This window comes from Prinia subflava, chromosome 15, assembly GCF_021018805.1.
Source record: "Prinia subflava isolate CZ2003 ecotype Zambia chromosome 15, Cam_Psub_1.2, whole genome shotgun sequence".
NCBI classification, from domain to species: domain Eukaryota; kingdom Metazoa; phylum Chordata; class Aves; order Passeriformes; family Cisticolidae; genus Prinia; species Prinia subflava.
In genome coordinates, this window is record NC_086261.1 from 16,691,073 (window position 1) to 16,705,786 (window position 14,714).

Sequence of the window (14,714 nt, forward strand, 5' to 3'; positions counted from 1 at the left end):
CTCGCCTCCTCCGGCATCACAGCACGTGTCCTGCGTGCACGAGTGGGAACAGAGAGCTGGATTTGGGCAGGTGAAGATCTGGGGGCGAAAATAAACCAAAAAGTAAAAGGCAAGGCATCCTGAACCAGAGCTCCAGGAGCTGCGAGGGGCCGCGTCCGTCGCCAGCAATGGATACACACACAGACCTGGGGGAGGCCCTGGACAGAAAGGAACTGCAGGAAGAGGAGGAACCCAACTGCTCTGGAAAAAGCCTTCCAAAAAGAAAGAAAAAATAATATATATATATTCACTACACCAGTACACGCTTCCCCCACCCCAGCCCGGGAAAAAAAACCAAAACCAAAACAAAAGAATCAAACTGAAAGAAAATGCACAGCAAATAGACATAATCTTGAAGATTTTTAAAGAATAAATATTTTTTTGTAATTAAACATTATGCAAACACGTGCCACGCTTGCTCTTTGTCCATGCATATGCGCTATATACAACTTTGAAAAATACTGTGTTGTCCTCTTTTTGTTTTAAAAGTCATATACAAAGGTTGGGTTTTTTTTTTTCCTTGCTGTGTACCCCCCTCCTTCCCTCCCCAAAAATCCTCTTTACAATGAGCCAATCCACATTCATCCGTGTACTTGGGTGGCAGAGAGGAGGAGGGGGGCGGGAGAGCCACCCCCCCTTACCAAAGTCCATCAAAATGGCTGGTTTGGACATGAAAAGCAGTGTCAAGAAACTGGTTTAAGTTTCATCTGTACTACACACAGAAAAAGAAAGAGAGAAAAGAAAAAGGAGTCGGCTTGGAGGATGAAGCTACGTTACAAGTTAAAGTTGGAGGGTTTTTTAGTGCGTCTGTCACACTCTTGGCCGCCTAGAATACTGTTGTACAATGGTTTATCTACCTTTTTTTTTTTTTATTACAATATAATTTACTTAATTTTTCTGTTAACAAAACAGAATCCCGGTACTACAGACCAGCGGTGTAAGAGGCGGAGCAGCGCCCTGGGTGGGTTTTATTGGAATTGCATGAGCACTCTAGGATGGGAAAGGGTTCAGAGTTCATTGCTGCGGGGCCAGGCTCAGTCCTCGATGTACTCCCACAGGTCCTTCTCGTAGCCTTCATGCACGTGCTGCAACAAAACCCTCCGCCGGCTCTCGCAGTATCTGCAGGGGACAGGGACAGCACGGAAAAGACACGTCAGGAATCACAGAGAAACCCTGGCACCGAGTTATCCAAACCTACAGCACGCCTCGCTTCCCAAAGACCTGATCCCACGAGATGGGAGGCTGCAGTTACAGCCTGTTAACAGTGCTAATTAAGACTTCGGTTGCTCCAGTCGCTCAGCTCCAGGTCCCTGGCTGGAAAATCAGTGTGCAAATTTGGAGTTTTCAGGCAAAAGTATCCCCAGAGCCTCTAAAGCTGAGAAACCTTCAGGAATAACTGGAGGAAGCAGCAGCTGTGGTTTGAAAAAGCCTGAGCACAGGTTGGTGGTGACACATGGAATGGGATAAGCTCTCCTCAAATGTGGGCTGGTGCCTGCTCTAAGCCCCATCAGGACAACAAAAAGCCACGTGTTAGCTGAGAAAAACTGGCTGGAAGTGTTCAAATGTCCCTGGAACTGGAAAGTGTCCCTGCCCATGGCAGGAGGTGGAACCAGACTTACTTTAAGATCCCTTCCAACCCAAACCAGTCCATGGTGAAAACCTCGGGAGTACTGACACAGTTTGATTTCCCAGTGGAGATGGAGGCAGTCCAAGGGGTTACTGGGCTGGCTGCAGAGCAGGTTTCACCTCACATCCCAACATGTGCCTCTCAGAGCCACACTACACCCTTGGAGCATTCCACCTACACTGAGTGAAAACTGCTGCACATAAAACTGATCCCAGAGCCCAGTCCAGGTCCCCCAGGATCATGGATCCTGAGGAGAAGGGGTATCACAGCACACAGCAAAGGATGCCATGGTCATTTCGGGTGTGTTAGAAGACAAAAAGCACAGAAACACTGGATGAATTCAGGTCCCAAGAGCAAACTCTAAATAGGCACCTGAGAGTCTCTGGCTGCTGGGAGCCTGGCTTGCTTGGCAGTGGTCAGACATCCCTCAGGAGAGATCTCCCAGTGGGAAGCTGTCCCACAGCACACACTAACAACACCTGGCAGGAATTCCTCACCTGCTGCTCGGGGCCTTATCAGGGTGACTGACACCCATGGGAGCAGCTGTGGCTCCCCTCACTGCTGTCAGCTGGTACAGGAGAAAACCCCATTCACAAAGTGCCATTGATTTTCAGGAGCATGTGACGGCAAACACGCGGTCTCTGCTTTCCAAACTTCAGTCATTTTTCTGCTGGTTGGGTGTGGGGGGCTTAATCCTGTTTTCTAGATCTGTCTTTGCAAGCAAAGAGATCCAAACAGCTGAAACCAAACCAGCCTGGAGGGCAGCTCCTGCAGCTTCCCAGGGTTCTTTAAACCCACCTCGATGACATCCTGCTCCCAGTCTTGCATCAAAGGGCACCGTGCAGGACATGATTAAGACATGACTGAACTGGTTAATTAGGGACCTGCACGGGCTTGACATGCATTCTTTCTTCCCAGAAATGTGAAGGCAGGTTTGGGATACTGTTTCCAATCAATTCAGGCTATATTAGGTTTTAATTTCATCCTCACAAAAGCATCCAGGTTCAGAGGACTGAAGTGAACAAGCAGCTTCATCTGAAACACCAAATTAATGGTGGCCTTAAAGGGTAAATTATAAAATGTCTTCAAAAAAAAAGGTCAGGAAAGTCTTGCCCAGCCCCAGCTATGCTGCCAAAGTTGGGCAGGATGAGCCACCCAATCTTAACAGCTCCTGCCATGGCCCACAGTCCACTGAGTCCTACAGCTCACCCTACTTTGGATGTTTTCTTCCCCCTAAGCCAGGCATAACAAATTCAGTGATTTTGGCAAAATGCCTCAGAAATGTAAGCCCTAATCCTGTGACTCATCCGCATTTTCAGCTTTGTACTTTTCCACTGTGCAGAAATTATTCCCCTGGGACTGAACAAAGCACGGGCATCTGTGTCACCTGGACCCCAGTCCCTGCTCCCCTTCCCAGCTGGGCAGGCTGCTCTCTCCCTCTTCCTTGGGGACAGCTTTCCTACACCCACGTTTTGCACAAATGGACCCAGCAGACAATTAAAAGAGCCAATTGCTCTCTGCTGGCAGCTCATCCCAGGCCAAGCTGGCAGCTTGGAACAACCAAGTCACTCCTTGTTCTTTGGCCCTCACTGTGCAGATCCCACGGTGGTGCTGGCCATTCCCACATGCTCCTTCTGTGCAGGAACAGGAATGTACCGAGAGCCACTGCTTCTGGACACGGCACTTCTTCCATTCAGGGCTGGAGCTTCCAGCTCCTGCTCTGCAGAGCAGATGGAAGGCAGAGCTGGAGCCTCTCCCCACAGGCTGTCACCTCCCCTGAGAGCTGGTCCCAGCAGGGACACGAATACACACTGCCAGCATCTGCGTGAGGGCTTCTCCAGGAGGATTCGGGGCTGGCGGGACAGCGCTGCTGCTCTCACAAACCCAGGGACTGCCTGAGCACAATGGGTGGCACAAAGCCAAGAGCAAACAGCTTCCCAAGGATGTGGCTCTGGAGAAACTGTGTCTTGGCAAGTGCTCAGGCCACTACCTGACACAGGGCACGGCAACACTTGGCAGCTTTGAGAGAAAGGAGTATTCCAACACAAACCTGTACTTATCCTGTACTTTCTGCTTTATGTCTTGCAGCGAATCTTGGGATATATCTCGCTCCAGGTACCCAGAAAGCACCTCTGTAGCATTCTCTAAGTCTGCTTGGTTATTCTGTAAAGACAAAAGAAAAGAAGTGTTTCAGGGGGGAGTTAAAGGAAAGGGGGAGATTTTTATTTCAGTGCAATTAGAATCAGTATCAAAATAAAAAAGGATTAGATATCATGGAATCTCAGACTGATTTTGGGTGGGAAGAGACATTGAAATTCATCAGTTCCACCCACTGCCATGGGCCACCTTCCGCTAGACCAGGTTGCTCCAAGCCCCATCCAACACAGCCTCGAACACTTCCAGGGGTGGGGCAGCCACAGCTTTGTGATTCTGTGATTCCTCCAGTGGATGAACCTACGCAATGCCCAGAGAGCCTCTGACTTCTGCACAACGGAATATTAACTGGACTAACTTGGGTAAAAGTGGGGACTAGACCCCTCCAAGCATTGAATCTTATTTCCTCAGTTCTGCACCCTGAATTCCTGATAACCCCATTTTCTCCTACCTCAAAGATAATGGACTGATTATTCTTTTTGAGGTAGAAGGCAAAGACGTAAGTGTACATGAGTGTGGCACGACACTGGCAGAGGACGTCGACTGCTTTCTTCAGGAACTGCACCTCGATCCACGACATGTTGTGCTGCTGCATCTCCTCCATCTTCTGCTTCACCTGAGCGTAGAGCTTGTGCTCGAAGCGCAGGCTCTGCATGTGGTTCATGTAGCGGTTGCAGTAGAATAGGTACCTCTGCAGGGCTGCTCGGGATCGCTGCGTTAATTCCCATTAGGGAGAAAGAAAACAAATTGTTAAAACAAAGTAATGGCTGCAAGAGAAGTAAACCCTTCACGAGGCTCTTCCTGATCCAGAGAAGGAGCTTCCTCTCCAAAGGAGGCTCCTTTCCTGTCGGGCAGACGGCTCCACACGGCCCCACTAACCCTGGGAAGCGCCCCGGGCACTTCCCAGCACAGCTCTGACATCCTCACTCCCAGCCTTAGAAGCAATTACAATCACACTGCTCAAGCCTCATTACTTTTGTATTTCAGCCTCTCCACTCGAGGTACAGCACTCAAATGCTTCCAGTGTCATGACAAAAGTGAGAAGATGATGTTTTGTTGGGGCTTCTTTTGCTAATAAGGAATTCTAATTACTTTGCTTGTGCTAACAGGGCAGTTTCAAGTTGATTATAGAGCAGGGGAAAGGCACCGTGTGCTAAATAGTGCAAGAGAACCAAGATGACTCAATACACAGTCATTAATCTTATTTTCCTCACACTGACAGACCAGCTGTAAAAAAATAACACCACGGGCACGGTTCAGCTCGTGTGCTGTGGATGTACAAAGCTAGCACATACCAGGCAAAGCCATCCCTGTCTTAAAAGTCAAAAGACTTAACTGTCCTTTGGATTTGTGCCTGAATCCGTGAGTTCCTTCAGAGCAGATGTGTAGGTTTACAGAAAGCACACCACAGGGCCGGTGATCTCCCTCATCACCAAAGGTTATGGACTCACCTCCTGTGCATCCCTTGCTGCCTTTGCATCATCCTCATTGTAGCGATTACAGTTGTACCTGTAACAGGGACACCGATTCCACAGATTTCAGTCCAAATCCGTGCCGATCGCACCACGACCTCCTCGCCTTCCAGCAAGGCACGCTCCCGAACTCACCAGGCAGATCCGTGGGGCTCCCAGGGGCCCAGACACACCCAGCAGAACTCCGCCTTGCAGTTCTGGTTCCGACAGACCATGTGGTTGCAGCCCCCGTCCTTCTCGATGGTGACGTGGCATTTCGGGCATTCCTGTCCACAGGACAGAGAGCACCGTTAGCAGGGCAAGCACGGAACCCCAACAGCCTGGGGAACTTGGAAGGGTTCCCACGGCACTCAGACAGAGCACGTCAAGTGAAACACATGATTTAATTCTTCCCTTTGGACATCGAGATCCTCTTCAGTCAGGGCTTAAAATACTTCCAAACCCGGAGCAGTTAGACAGAAAAAACTTAAGGAATAACATATTTTATCTATGCTGCTCTCACAGAGGGACACTGGGCGAGTCACTTCATGACCTTCCCCAAAATCCCAGCAGAGGGGTGGTCTCTAAGAGCACGTGGCTTTCCTCACCACCAAGGGTCTGGTGCACTCTGGGACTGAGACCGAGCCGGAGCCACGCTGTTACCAATCCTGCAGCTGTAACATGCCATCCAGAAAGGAGCTGAAAACATGCAGCAAGACTCCAGCGTGCTTCAAAGAAGCTGCTGTCAGCTAAAAAGACACTTCTCTTAATGAGGTGTTTCCATGTTTCCCATCAGGTCCCTCTTTTCCCTTCATGTGACACCTCACTGAAGACTTTTCCATAAAAGCTCACATGGGGTTTCCCTTTCAGGAGTAAGGCTTTTGACAAATATGAGGATCTCAAAGGGCAGCTCTGCACAGGAAAATATCTGGGGAATATAACACCAATGTCATGGTCTCCACAAGCTTAGAAATTAACAAATCAACAAAACAGCAAGTACAGAGAAAAAAAAAAGCATAAATAAAACCATTTTAGGCTGAAGCAGCTCCTCATCCAGCTCATCCCACAACCACACCAGCCTTCATGAAGTTTCTGCACGAGCCAGTTTTTATATATAATACAATAACAAACATATCCAAACCAATGATACACACACCTGTAAAATCAGCTGCAGCTTTTGGATCAGAAGCATGTGAGATCCCCTCCCCAGTCTGGAACATGTCTTTGCTAACCAAAGCAAGCAGTTCCTACCCTGGCAATCAGATAAACTCTCAGTAAAGGAAGAAACCAACGTGCACAATCTCCGTAACTGCTACTTGTACACAGGACACAATCCAACAGGTTCTTGTACACCCACTCTGAGTGTCCCAACTCTTACTGCATTTCATGAGTTTGCCAGTTTGTATTGTCACGGACAGGAGAATCTGCACATCAAACCAATGGGATCAAGCAGCAACCAAGCACAAAAGAGGAATTTTCCAGACCTGTCTTCTTCCCAGTCAGCTGTGTTTGTCTTTCAGACTCAGCAACTCTCTACAGAGTAAGTGAAGCACAGTAGCTGCTGTGCTGGTCCCCTCAAGGGCACAACACCAAGATGTTCCCTAGGACTGTCCATGGGATGGATGCTCGGCCAGGGAAGCTTGTTCCCAGTTAGTCAGTGCAGTTCTGTGAGCTTCAGAGTCAAAAATGGTCTCTCCTTCAAGCAGAGCTCTCAGGGCAGCATCTGTTTCCCTTTCCCAGGCAGCACTCCTCCCTCTTCCAATCCTGCACCAACAAGTCAGACTCAAATTTAGGTTTATGCCAGCAGCGTCCTGCCCAAGTGTGCAGATTCCTGCTCAGTCTGCTCATCAGCCAGGGTGACTCTAAGTACAGACAGTGGCCCTGTCCCTGTCACACCACGATGACCCCGGGGCACGTTGCCAGAGTGCTTTTTCAGAGGAGGCTGTGGAGCTGTGCAGTTCTTCGGGACACATCTCTTCCCATCAGGTGCCAGCATCGCTCGTGGGAGGCACAGCTGATCCTCAGAGCTGCAGTGATCCCTCCTGCTGAGCAAATCCTACAGCTGCAGGAGAGGCAGAGCAGCTCCCAGGGGACCTGCCAAGCTGCAGAGGTGGCACAGGCACATCCATAGCACAGGAATGAGGGGCCATCTCACCCCCAGCGAGGCTCCATCAGGAACATGGAAATCCTGCCCTCCTGTCTTTGAGGTGGGACCAAGCTTTCCAGTGTGTCCACAGTGTTCAGGACTTTGAGCTCTGGAATGCAAACTAGGGCAAGAAGATCCTTCCAGTGCCTAAAAGGGCTCCAGGAGAGCCTGGAGAGGGACTGGGGACAAGGGGGAATGGTTTTCCACTTCCAGGTGGCAGAGTTAGATGGGATTATTGGGAGGGAATTCTTCCCTGTGAGGGTGGGCAGGCCCTGGCACAGGGTGCCCAGAGCAGCTGTGGCTGTCCCATCCCTGGCAGTGCCCCAGGCTGGACAGGGCTTGGAGCACCCTGGGATGGTGGAAGGTGTCCCTGCCCATGGCAGGGATGGAACTTGATTTAAGGTCCTTCCAACCCAAGCCATTCCATGATTCCACAATCTCATTACAGCCCTTTTCTCACAGGGAATGCCATCCTTTCCAAGCCTTTATGCTCCTGTCTAGCACAGCACAAGGAAGAGGTGATGCAGTATTTGTGCAGATCCCTAAAGCTGTGTAAAAGTGTCAAGCTGAAGATTATTAAAAATTAAAGCCATGAAAAGCACATACTAAAGAAATGCTGGGCACCTGCAGAAAAAGAAATAGTAACTACTCAAGTCACCAACACAACAAGTGAGAGAGATTTACAGATTAATGAGGATAGGGAAGGAAGATCTCCCTGAGAATTACGGCTGTGCAACAACCCAACAGGCAGCAAATCAAGTCACTAAACCTGCAGATTATTGTGCACGTTATCAGTCACAGCACAACACAGAAGTGACCTCATTAACATTGTTCCACTCCAAACAATTCCGTACTGGGCCTGGAAACAAAAGCCTGGGCAAACCTGGCAAAGGAGAACAATCCTGATTTTGTTGTAAAAGTCCACGCATACATAAAGCACCATAAACCTCAGCTGCTCTTTTATGAACAGGAAGCTAAATAGAAACAGGTTTCTTATTTCAGGGCAAGTGAAAGAGATTAGTCCTTTCCAGAACTCCCAGAGGAACTGGTGTACATCAGCCTCCCACAGCCACATTCACAGCAACGCCTTCAGCCCTAGCCCAGCCTCTAAAAAGAATCCTCAAAAACCACAGGGATTTCTTAATGATTTTCAACAAAACCTGAAAACTTAATTATGGCTAGCACAAAACAGCACACTGTTCTAACAGCTAGAGTCACAGAGCAAAACTTTTTAAAACAGATTTTTAACACCAGTTCATGTGAAAAAGGGAGATGGCACTTGGGCACCTTTAGAAAAACACAGATCATAGTTCCAGTGTGGTGGGAGCTTGGTGCTGGTGCCCAGGAGGATTTTGTGTCCTGCCATAATTTCCACGCATTAGAACAAATGCAGATCTCCAGAAAGTACAGAGGGAGCACTTGTCCAGCCATTAAAAAGTGACCTGAAAAGGGAGAGATGTGGCCTCATGCCATTTTATCAAGGGCAGGGGAGGAAAACAGTCAATGGTTTTTTGGAGAAGAAAATGTGCCTGGTTTATCCATCAGCCCTTCAAGCTCTGTCTGGCCTGGAAGGGAAGGATGGGGATGTGCCAGGAGCCGAAGGACCAAGGCTGGGGTGTTTATTTAGTATCAGATGAACAACTTTCATTAACACCAATTTCAGTTCCACAATAAAAAGCAGTGCCTTGTGTGAAGGCTGGCACCATTACCAGCTTTGCTCTTTTCCCTTTGATATTCCCAGAGGCAGAGGTGAACATCACTGACACTCAGGTTCCAAACAGGTTCCCCCTCCTCCTTTTAGACCACTTTCAGATAGTCTTGATATACCTTAAGAGCCCAAAATAAATGCACAAACCCATGTTTTCTCTATTTTTCACTCCTTTCAATGTCCACTTAACAAAAGTAATGGATCTCTGTGGTTTCTTTATTCCCAAATACCCAAAACCTGTGTAGTTTAACTCAAGAGAGGAACTACTGAAGAACCAAGTTGGTCAAACAAACTGAAAAAAGGAAGAAATGTGCAAATCCTTGGACTCTTCAACTCTGTTCCTCAAGAAGACTGAGAATTACAGGCTTGATAAAGAACTTGTATTGCCTTAACTTTAAATTAATCTAGTTAAGCTGAACTGATGTAAAAGTAGCTTATTTTAAAAAAAAAAAAAGCCATCTACTCCAGCACACTTCTGCTGCCAGGGCTGTATCTTTTGTAGAAGTAGAAGGAATTTAGGTCTCCTAAGTGCAAGTAAATGAATGCAAAAGAATAAAAAAATCATATCAGAAACCACAGGACTCACTACGCGAATCTCCTCGTTTTTCATTCAGACCACTCTACATAATTCATCAAAAAATGCATCACATCATTCCAGTTTGGGAACAGAACCCAATTCAGCTGGGTTTCACTCTTCTATTCTCTCACACAATTGCCTGATTTTTCTTTCCAACTCCATCTCCCAGGACAAGCCGGAACAAATGTATCTCACATTCTCCCGTTGCAAAGGATTATCCAGATTTCAAGCCCACATTCCAGAGGATTGGTATTTCGCTTTTACACCTTCATCTTGGTATGACAGGAAGTCTCCTTCCCCGAGAGGAGCCCACATGGGACAGGACTCACGCCTGGATGGCTCCAGAAAGAGCTTTCCAAAAGCCAGAAACAGCAACGGAGCCCGTAATCACAACTGAATTCCTTGGAGAGCTGTTCCCAATGATAATGGGGACTTCTGCATTTGATGGTACCTCATCTCCTTCTAGGTTCTTCAAAATGAAATTCAACACAGAATTTAGGCTGTGAAGCCAACAGTGCAGGCACAAGTTGTGCCTCACCAAACACGGCTGCCCTGCTTTCCTGCTAGGAGCGGTACCGAGGGAAAGGAGGGATGGATACACACTCCAAGGGCACAGTTCCCATCTCAGGCTATCCCTACAGCCCCACACCCAGGCAGCACTTGGGCTTCTCCGTGCCTCTGGTCAGAGATTCTCAGGGTTGCTGTTCCCTGAGATTCTCCTCGGGGTTGCTGTTCCCTGAGGCAATCAGGCTTTCGAGCTTCCCTTGCCCAAAAGGTCTCACGCTGGAGCCAGAGCAGCCAGGCTGAGTCCCCAGTCCGTGTTCCCAAGGTTGTTTATTCTCCATCATCTCTCAGTTCTGTCTCAGCTCTGCAGGGCGTCCCCAGCACAGCAGGACATGGGGGGGACTGGGCGGGTCAGAGGGTCCCGGACCCTTTGTACCATTCCCTGACCCAACCACTGTCCACAATGAACTTTTTATTTACAGAATCTTACCAATACTTACTACCTATGCTAACATGTCATTTGTACTCTAAACCAATCCTTAAAATCCAACTCAGCAGAAAATGGGAACAAGAACAAGAACAAGGAGGACAGGACCACTCCCCAATTCCTCCATCGTGCCTCTTCAAGGCCATACACTAAAAATCCTGGATTCTACATTTACACTCTGTGATAAACTAGTTCTGCTTATTTTGAATTCTCTCAGCTTGTGATTGTTCACACACTGTGGGCATTCACTCCCATGGCAAGGATCAGAGGCAGTGCCCTCCTGGGCTCTGGGTGAGGCTCTGACCCCCCTGTACAGATCCCAGACCCCCTGACCGGTCTCCAAACCCTCCAGGGCGGCCAGAGGGATGTCCTGGACTCTGACAAGAGATCAGCAGGGAGGTGGCTGCAGCCCCACGGTCCCAGGCTGCCCTGGCTCTCCAGAGGCTGCAAAGCTCCCAGGCCACACATCCCAGCAGAGCAGCCAAGGCCAGCGATTCCCACCTTCCCCAAGGCAGAGATCAGCACAAGGGTAGGTTACTCTTCCTGCCAACTTTCCCCTAAATTGAATCCAGCATCAGCTCAGAGAGAAGAATGCCATATTGTCCTTCAGCTAATTCAATGGATGTGGATGCCATAGGACTCCAGGACTGTTGGCTTGCTCAGATGTCTGGAGTAATTACCCTGATGGCAATTTTTCCCCCTGTTGCAGCCTGGGCTCCTAAGTATTCCCATGTAGGAATGTCTGGAACAGTGTTAGAGGAAGCAGCTTAGACAGTGATGTCCAAGGACAGCTCTGCTGCTCACACCAGGCTAGAGGTACCAATGAAGAAGCAGGGCTGGTGCCAGGTGCCACCCTCCAGTTGGGTGTTCCCCAGCCCCAAAAATCTTCTTATTCCCAAGGCAGGGGCAGGTACCAGATGGGAACCCCAAGATCAGCCTCCTGAGGGCTTTAACAGGCAAAACAGGGCTGTGGCTGTTCCAGTGTCCCAAATATGTGAGACCCAAGGCTAGCAGTGCTTACACTCTGCCTTTTCCAATCTATTGGCTGCTCTTCCTCAGGTTTAATAGGAGCAGTCCCTGAAGAGTCAGCAAACTCCAAACAAACCTGGTTCAGCCCCCTAGGCGCTTTGGAACACGCTGAGACAAAGCCAAGCTCCCTTTGGTGACACTGGGAGCTCCGAGCCCACCCAGCCCCACTCCAGCCTGATCTGAGCTGCACTGCAGGGCTTTCTGTGCCACCATAACACAACATTCCAGCTCCATGAAAACCAGGCAGCCAGCCCCGGAAAGCAGCGAGGCTGCTGCAAACAATGCCATTAACCAGTTACACAATAGAGCTAAGAAAACAAAGCAACCATTTCCTCACTCCCTCCCCACCTTCCTCCTTCAGCTGGGAGCCCCAGGCCTGCTCCTCACCCCCCATGGGATCTGCCGCTTTTGTGTCCTTGCCACCGTGACAACCTTGGTTTTAATTTGTCTCAAAATGATCAAATGCTAAAGTTTCAGGCAAAGCTGGGCTAAGCAGAAGGAAGACCTTTCCACAATGAAATCCCAGACAGCTGTTGTGCCAGTCTCCAGCTGGAATGCTGCCCGGCAGAAACGAAGGCTCCTCCAGAGGCCAGGCCCAGGGATTTGGAGGCAGATGTAAATGATCCCGGCCAAACGGAGCCACGGCTGGTGGGAACATGTTCCACACATGGAACGGGCCATGGATGCGCTTAGGGAAGCCACCGGTGCCAGACAGGAGCCCAAAGACTTAAAGCTTGAGCTTCCTTTGAGTCTCCAATTAACTGTTTCTTCCAAGCACTTTCCTTCTCTGAACCTGAAGAAACTCACCTGATTCCAGGCATTAACGCCTGCTCACTCTTCAAACAAGAGCACTTCAGTGTAATGGGAATTTTAAGGCTTGCTCTTAGCAAGGAACAGAAAAAACAATCCTAGTGCAAGGAATTAGATTGATGTCCCTTTCACCTGACAAATCTGTATAAAATCTCTATATAAAAATAGGAGAAAACCTCTCACCTTTGTGTTGGCTGCAATCCAATTGGAGGTTTCACTGTCATCATCACACTTCTTAATCCATTTCTTTAACCACTGTCAGAAAAGTGATGGAAGAAGAGCGTTAAATCGAACTGGAGGAACTGCAAATGTTCCCAAGACACCTGCTCACATTAAGGGAAGGTACACCCAGCCACATGGGAACAGGGGAGTGCTGGTGCTGGAAAACTCTGCTAACAGCCACTAATTCAGTGGCAGACAGTTCCTGCAGCTCCGTCCTGATCCAGCAAGAACAAGCACCCAGCACAAACACTCCTGCAACGAGTTTGCAGCTCTTAAGATTAATCAACACAAACTTCACGTTGGACTCTTAAATAATAAGGACATTTTGGCTTTGGGGTGACTGAGTGTGGTGCTCCAGTACCTGAAATGAGCCTACAAGAAGGATGAAGAGAAACTGTTTACAAGGGCTTGGAGGGACAGGACACAAGGAAGGGCAGGGTCAGATGGGATATTGGGAAGCAACTCTTCCCTGGGAGGGTGGGGAGGCTCTGGGACATGTTGCCCAGAGAAGCTGTGCCTGCCCCATGCCTGGAAGTGTTCAAGGATGGGGCTTGGAGCAGCCTGGGCTAGTGGAAGGTATCCTGGCCCATGGCAGGCTCTGATAATCTTTGAGGTAATCTTTAAGGTCCCTTCCAACCCAAACCAGCAAAACCAAATTAGTTCCTCCAGTACAACAGATAATGCCTGACAAAGCACCAAATATCTACAGGAACAACTGGTACAGAAATGCTCCTTGTCCAAAAAGCACCTTCACCTCTCTGCAGGGGCTCACAGGTCTAACAACCTCCTCTTGCAGACAATTCCCACCTGGGTGAGGCACTGTTCCCTCACCAGGTCCAACTGTGAGGCAGCCAGTAAAGGCAGCCAGTGAAGGCACCAAATAGGATTTCCCTGCTGGTTCTCACAACAACTGAGCTCAATGATCCCTGGGGGTCCCTCCCAGCTCAGGACCGTCTATGATTCTATGGACAGCCACAAGAACTTGGGCTTCATTGCTAAGTCTTGCACATAAATTTATTTTAAGCTTTTTCAAAACACAGCTTTGGACAAGAACCAAGGTGACGGGCTCACCTTGCATTTAACAGGATCATGCCAGTTTTCACCACAGTTAAAGCTGTAAAGGAAAGAAAAGGAAAATAAGCAAACAGGGCAGATGATTGTACTTGTAATTGAACAGTGTAAGTTTTCTTCTGGGTTGTTCAAAGCCAGTCCTAAGGACACTCAACACATCCCCCTTCAATCCTGAACTACCCCAAGAGCCACCTTCAAAGCAGGGACAGAACAAGGGGGAAAGGCTTCCCACTGCCAGAGGACAGTTAGATGGGATTATCAGGAAGAAATTCTTTACTGTGAGAGGTGTGAGACACTGAAAACTGGTTTCTAGAGAAGTCACCACATCTCTGAAGTGTTCAAGGCCAGGCTGGGGAGGGCTTGGAGCAGCCTGGGATAGTGGAATAGTCCTGGATAGTTCCACCCATGGCAGGGGGTGGAACCTGATCCCCTTTAAGGTCCCTGCCAGCCAAAGCAGTCTGGGCCTCCATGAACCCACAGTGACACAGCTCAGGGCAGTGAGCACAAAGCAGCACCAGCACTTTCCCCGATGCCCTTACCAGAACTGACGGCCGCATTTGCAGCGCACGGGTTTCGCATCCGGGTACTGCACTTTGACGACGTGGTGGCAGTCGGGGGCAGGACACCACTTTAACAGTCGATTACACTGCCAAACAAAGCACAGAGCCCATGTCACAGGGGAAGGACGTGCTCAGCCACAGCTCCTGCATCCCCTTTGTGGTGGCTGCAAACAGCTGAGAAATGGAAACCAAACCCACTGCACCCATCGCTTGTGGCACGGACTGACAGCTTGATCCCACAGCAACTTCCACCCTGGGCTCTGCAGGACAGCTGAACCCACACAAATGGGAAAATGGGGCAGTGCAAACGTCTTGCACTTTCTCCAAGC

The 14,714-nt window shown here is 49.1% G+C and overlaps 1 protein-coding gene across 1 annotated transcript in view; it reads right to left on the bottom strand.

Annotated features, from left to right (window-relative positions):
* Nucleotides 1-391: 391 nt before the first annotated feature.
* ARIH1 (ariadne RBR E3 ubiquitin protein ligase 1) overlaps nt 392-14,714 on the bottom strand; it is a 49,552-nt gene continuing 35,229 nt past the window's right edge. Inside the window, exons 7-14 of the mRNA XM_063412651.1 lie at nt 14,365-14,471; nt 13,826-13,868; nt 12,716-12,787; nt 5,428-5,558; nt 5,272-5,329; nt 4,272-4,532; nt 3,717-3,829; nt 392-1,158 (exon numbers count right to left, since the gene is read on the bottom strand). Of these exons, the coding sequence (XP_063268721.1) occupies nt 1,074-1,158; nt 3,717-3,829; nt 4,272-4,532; nt 5,272-5,329; nt 5,428-5,558; nt 12,716-12,787; nt 13,826-13,868; nt 14,365-14,471 (870 nt within the window). The 3' untranslated portion in view covers nt 392-1,073. The remainder of the gene's footprint in view (nt 1,159-3,716; nt 3,830-4,271; nt 4,533-5,271; nt 5,330-5,427; nt 5,559-12,715; nt 12,788-13,825; nt 13,869-14,364; nt 14,472-14,714) is intronic.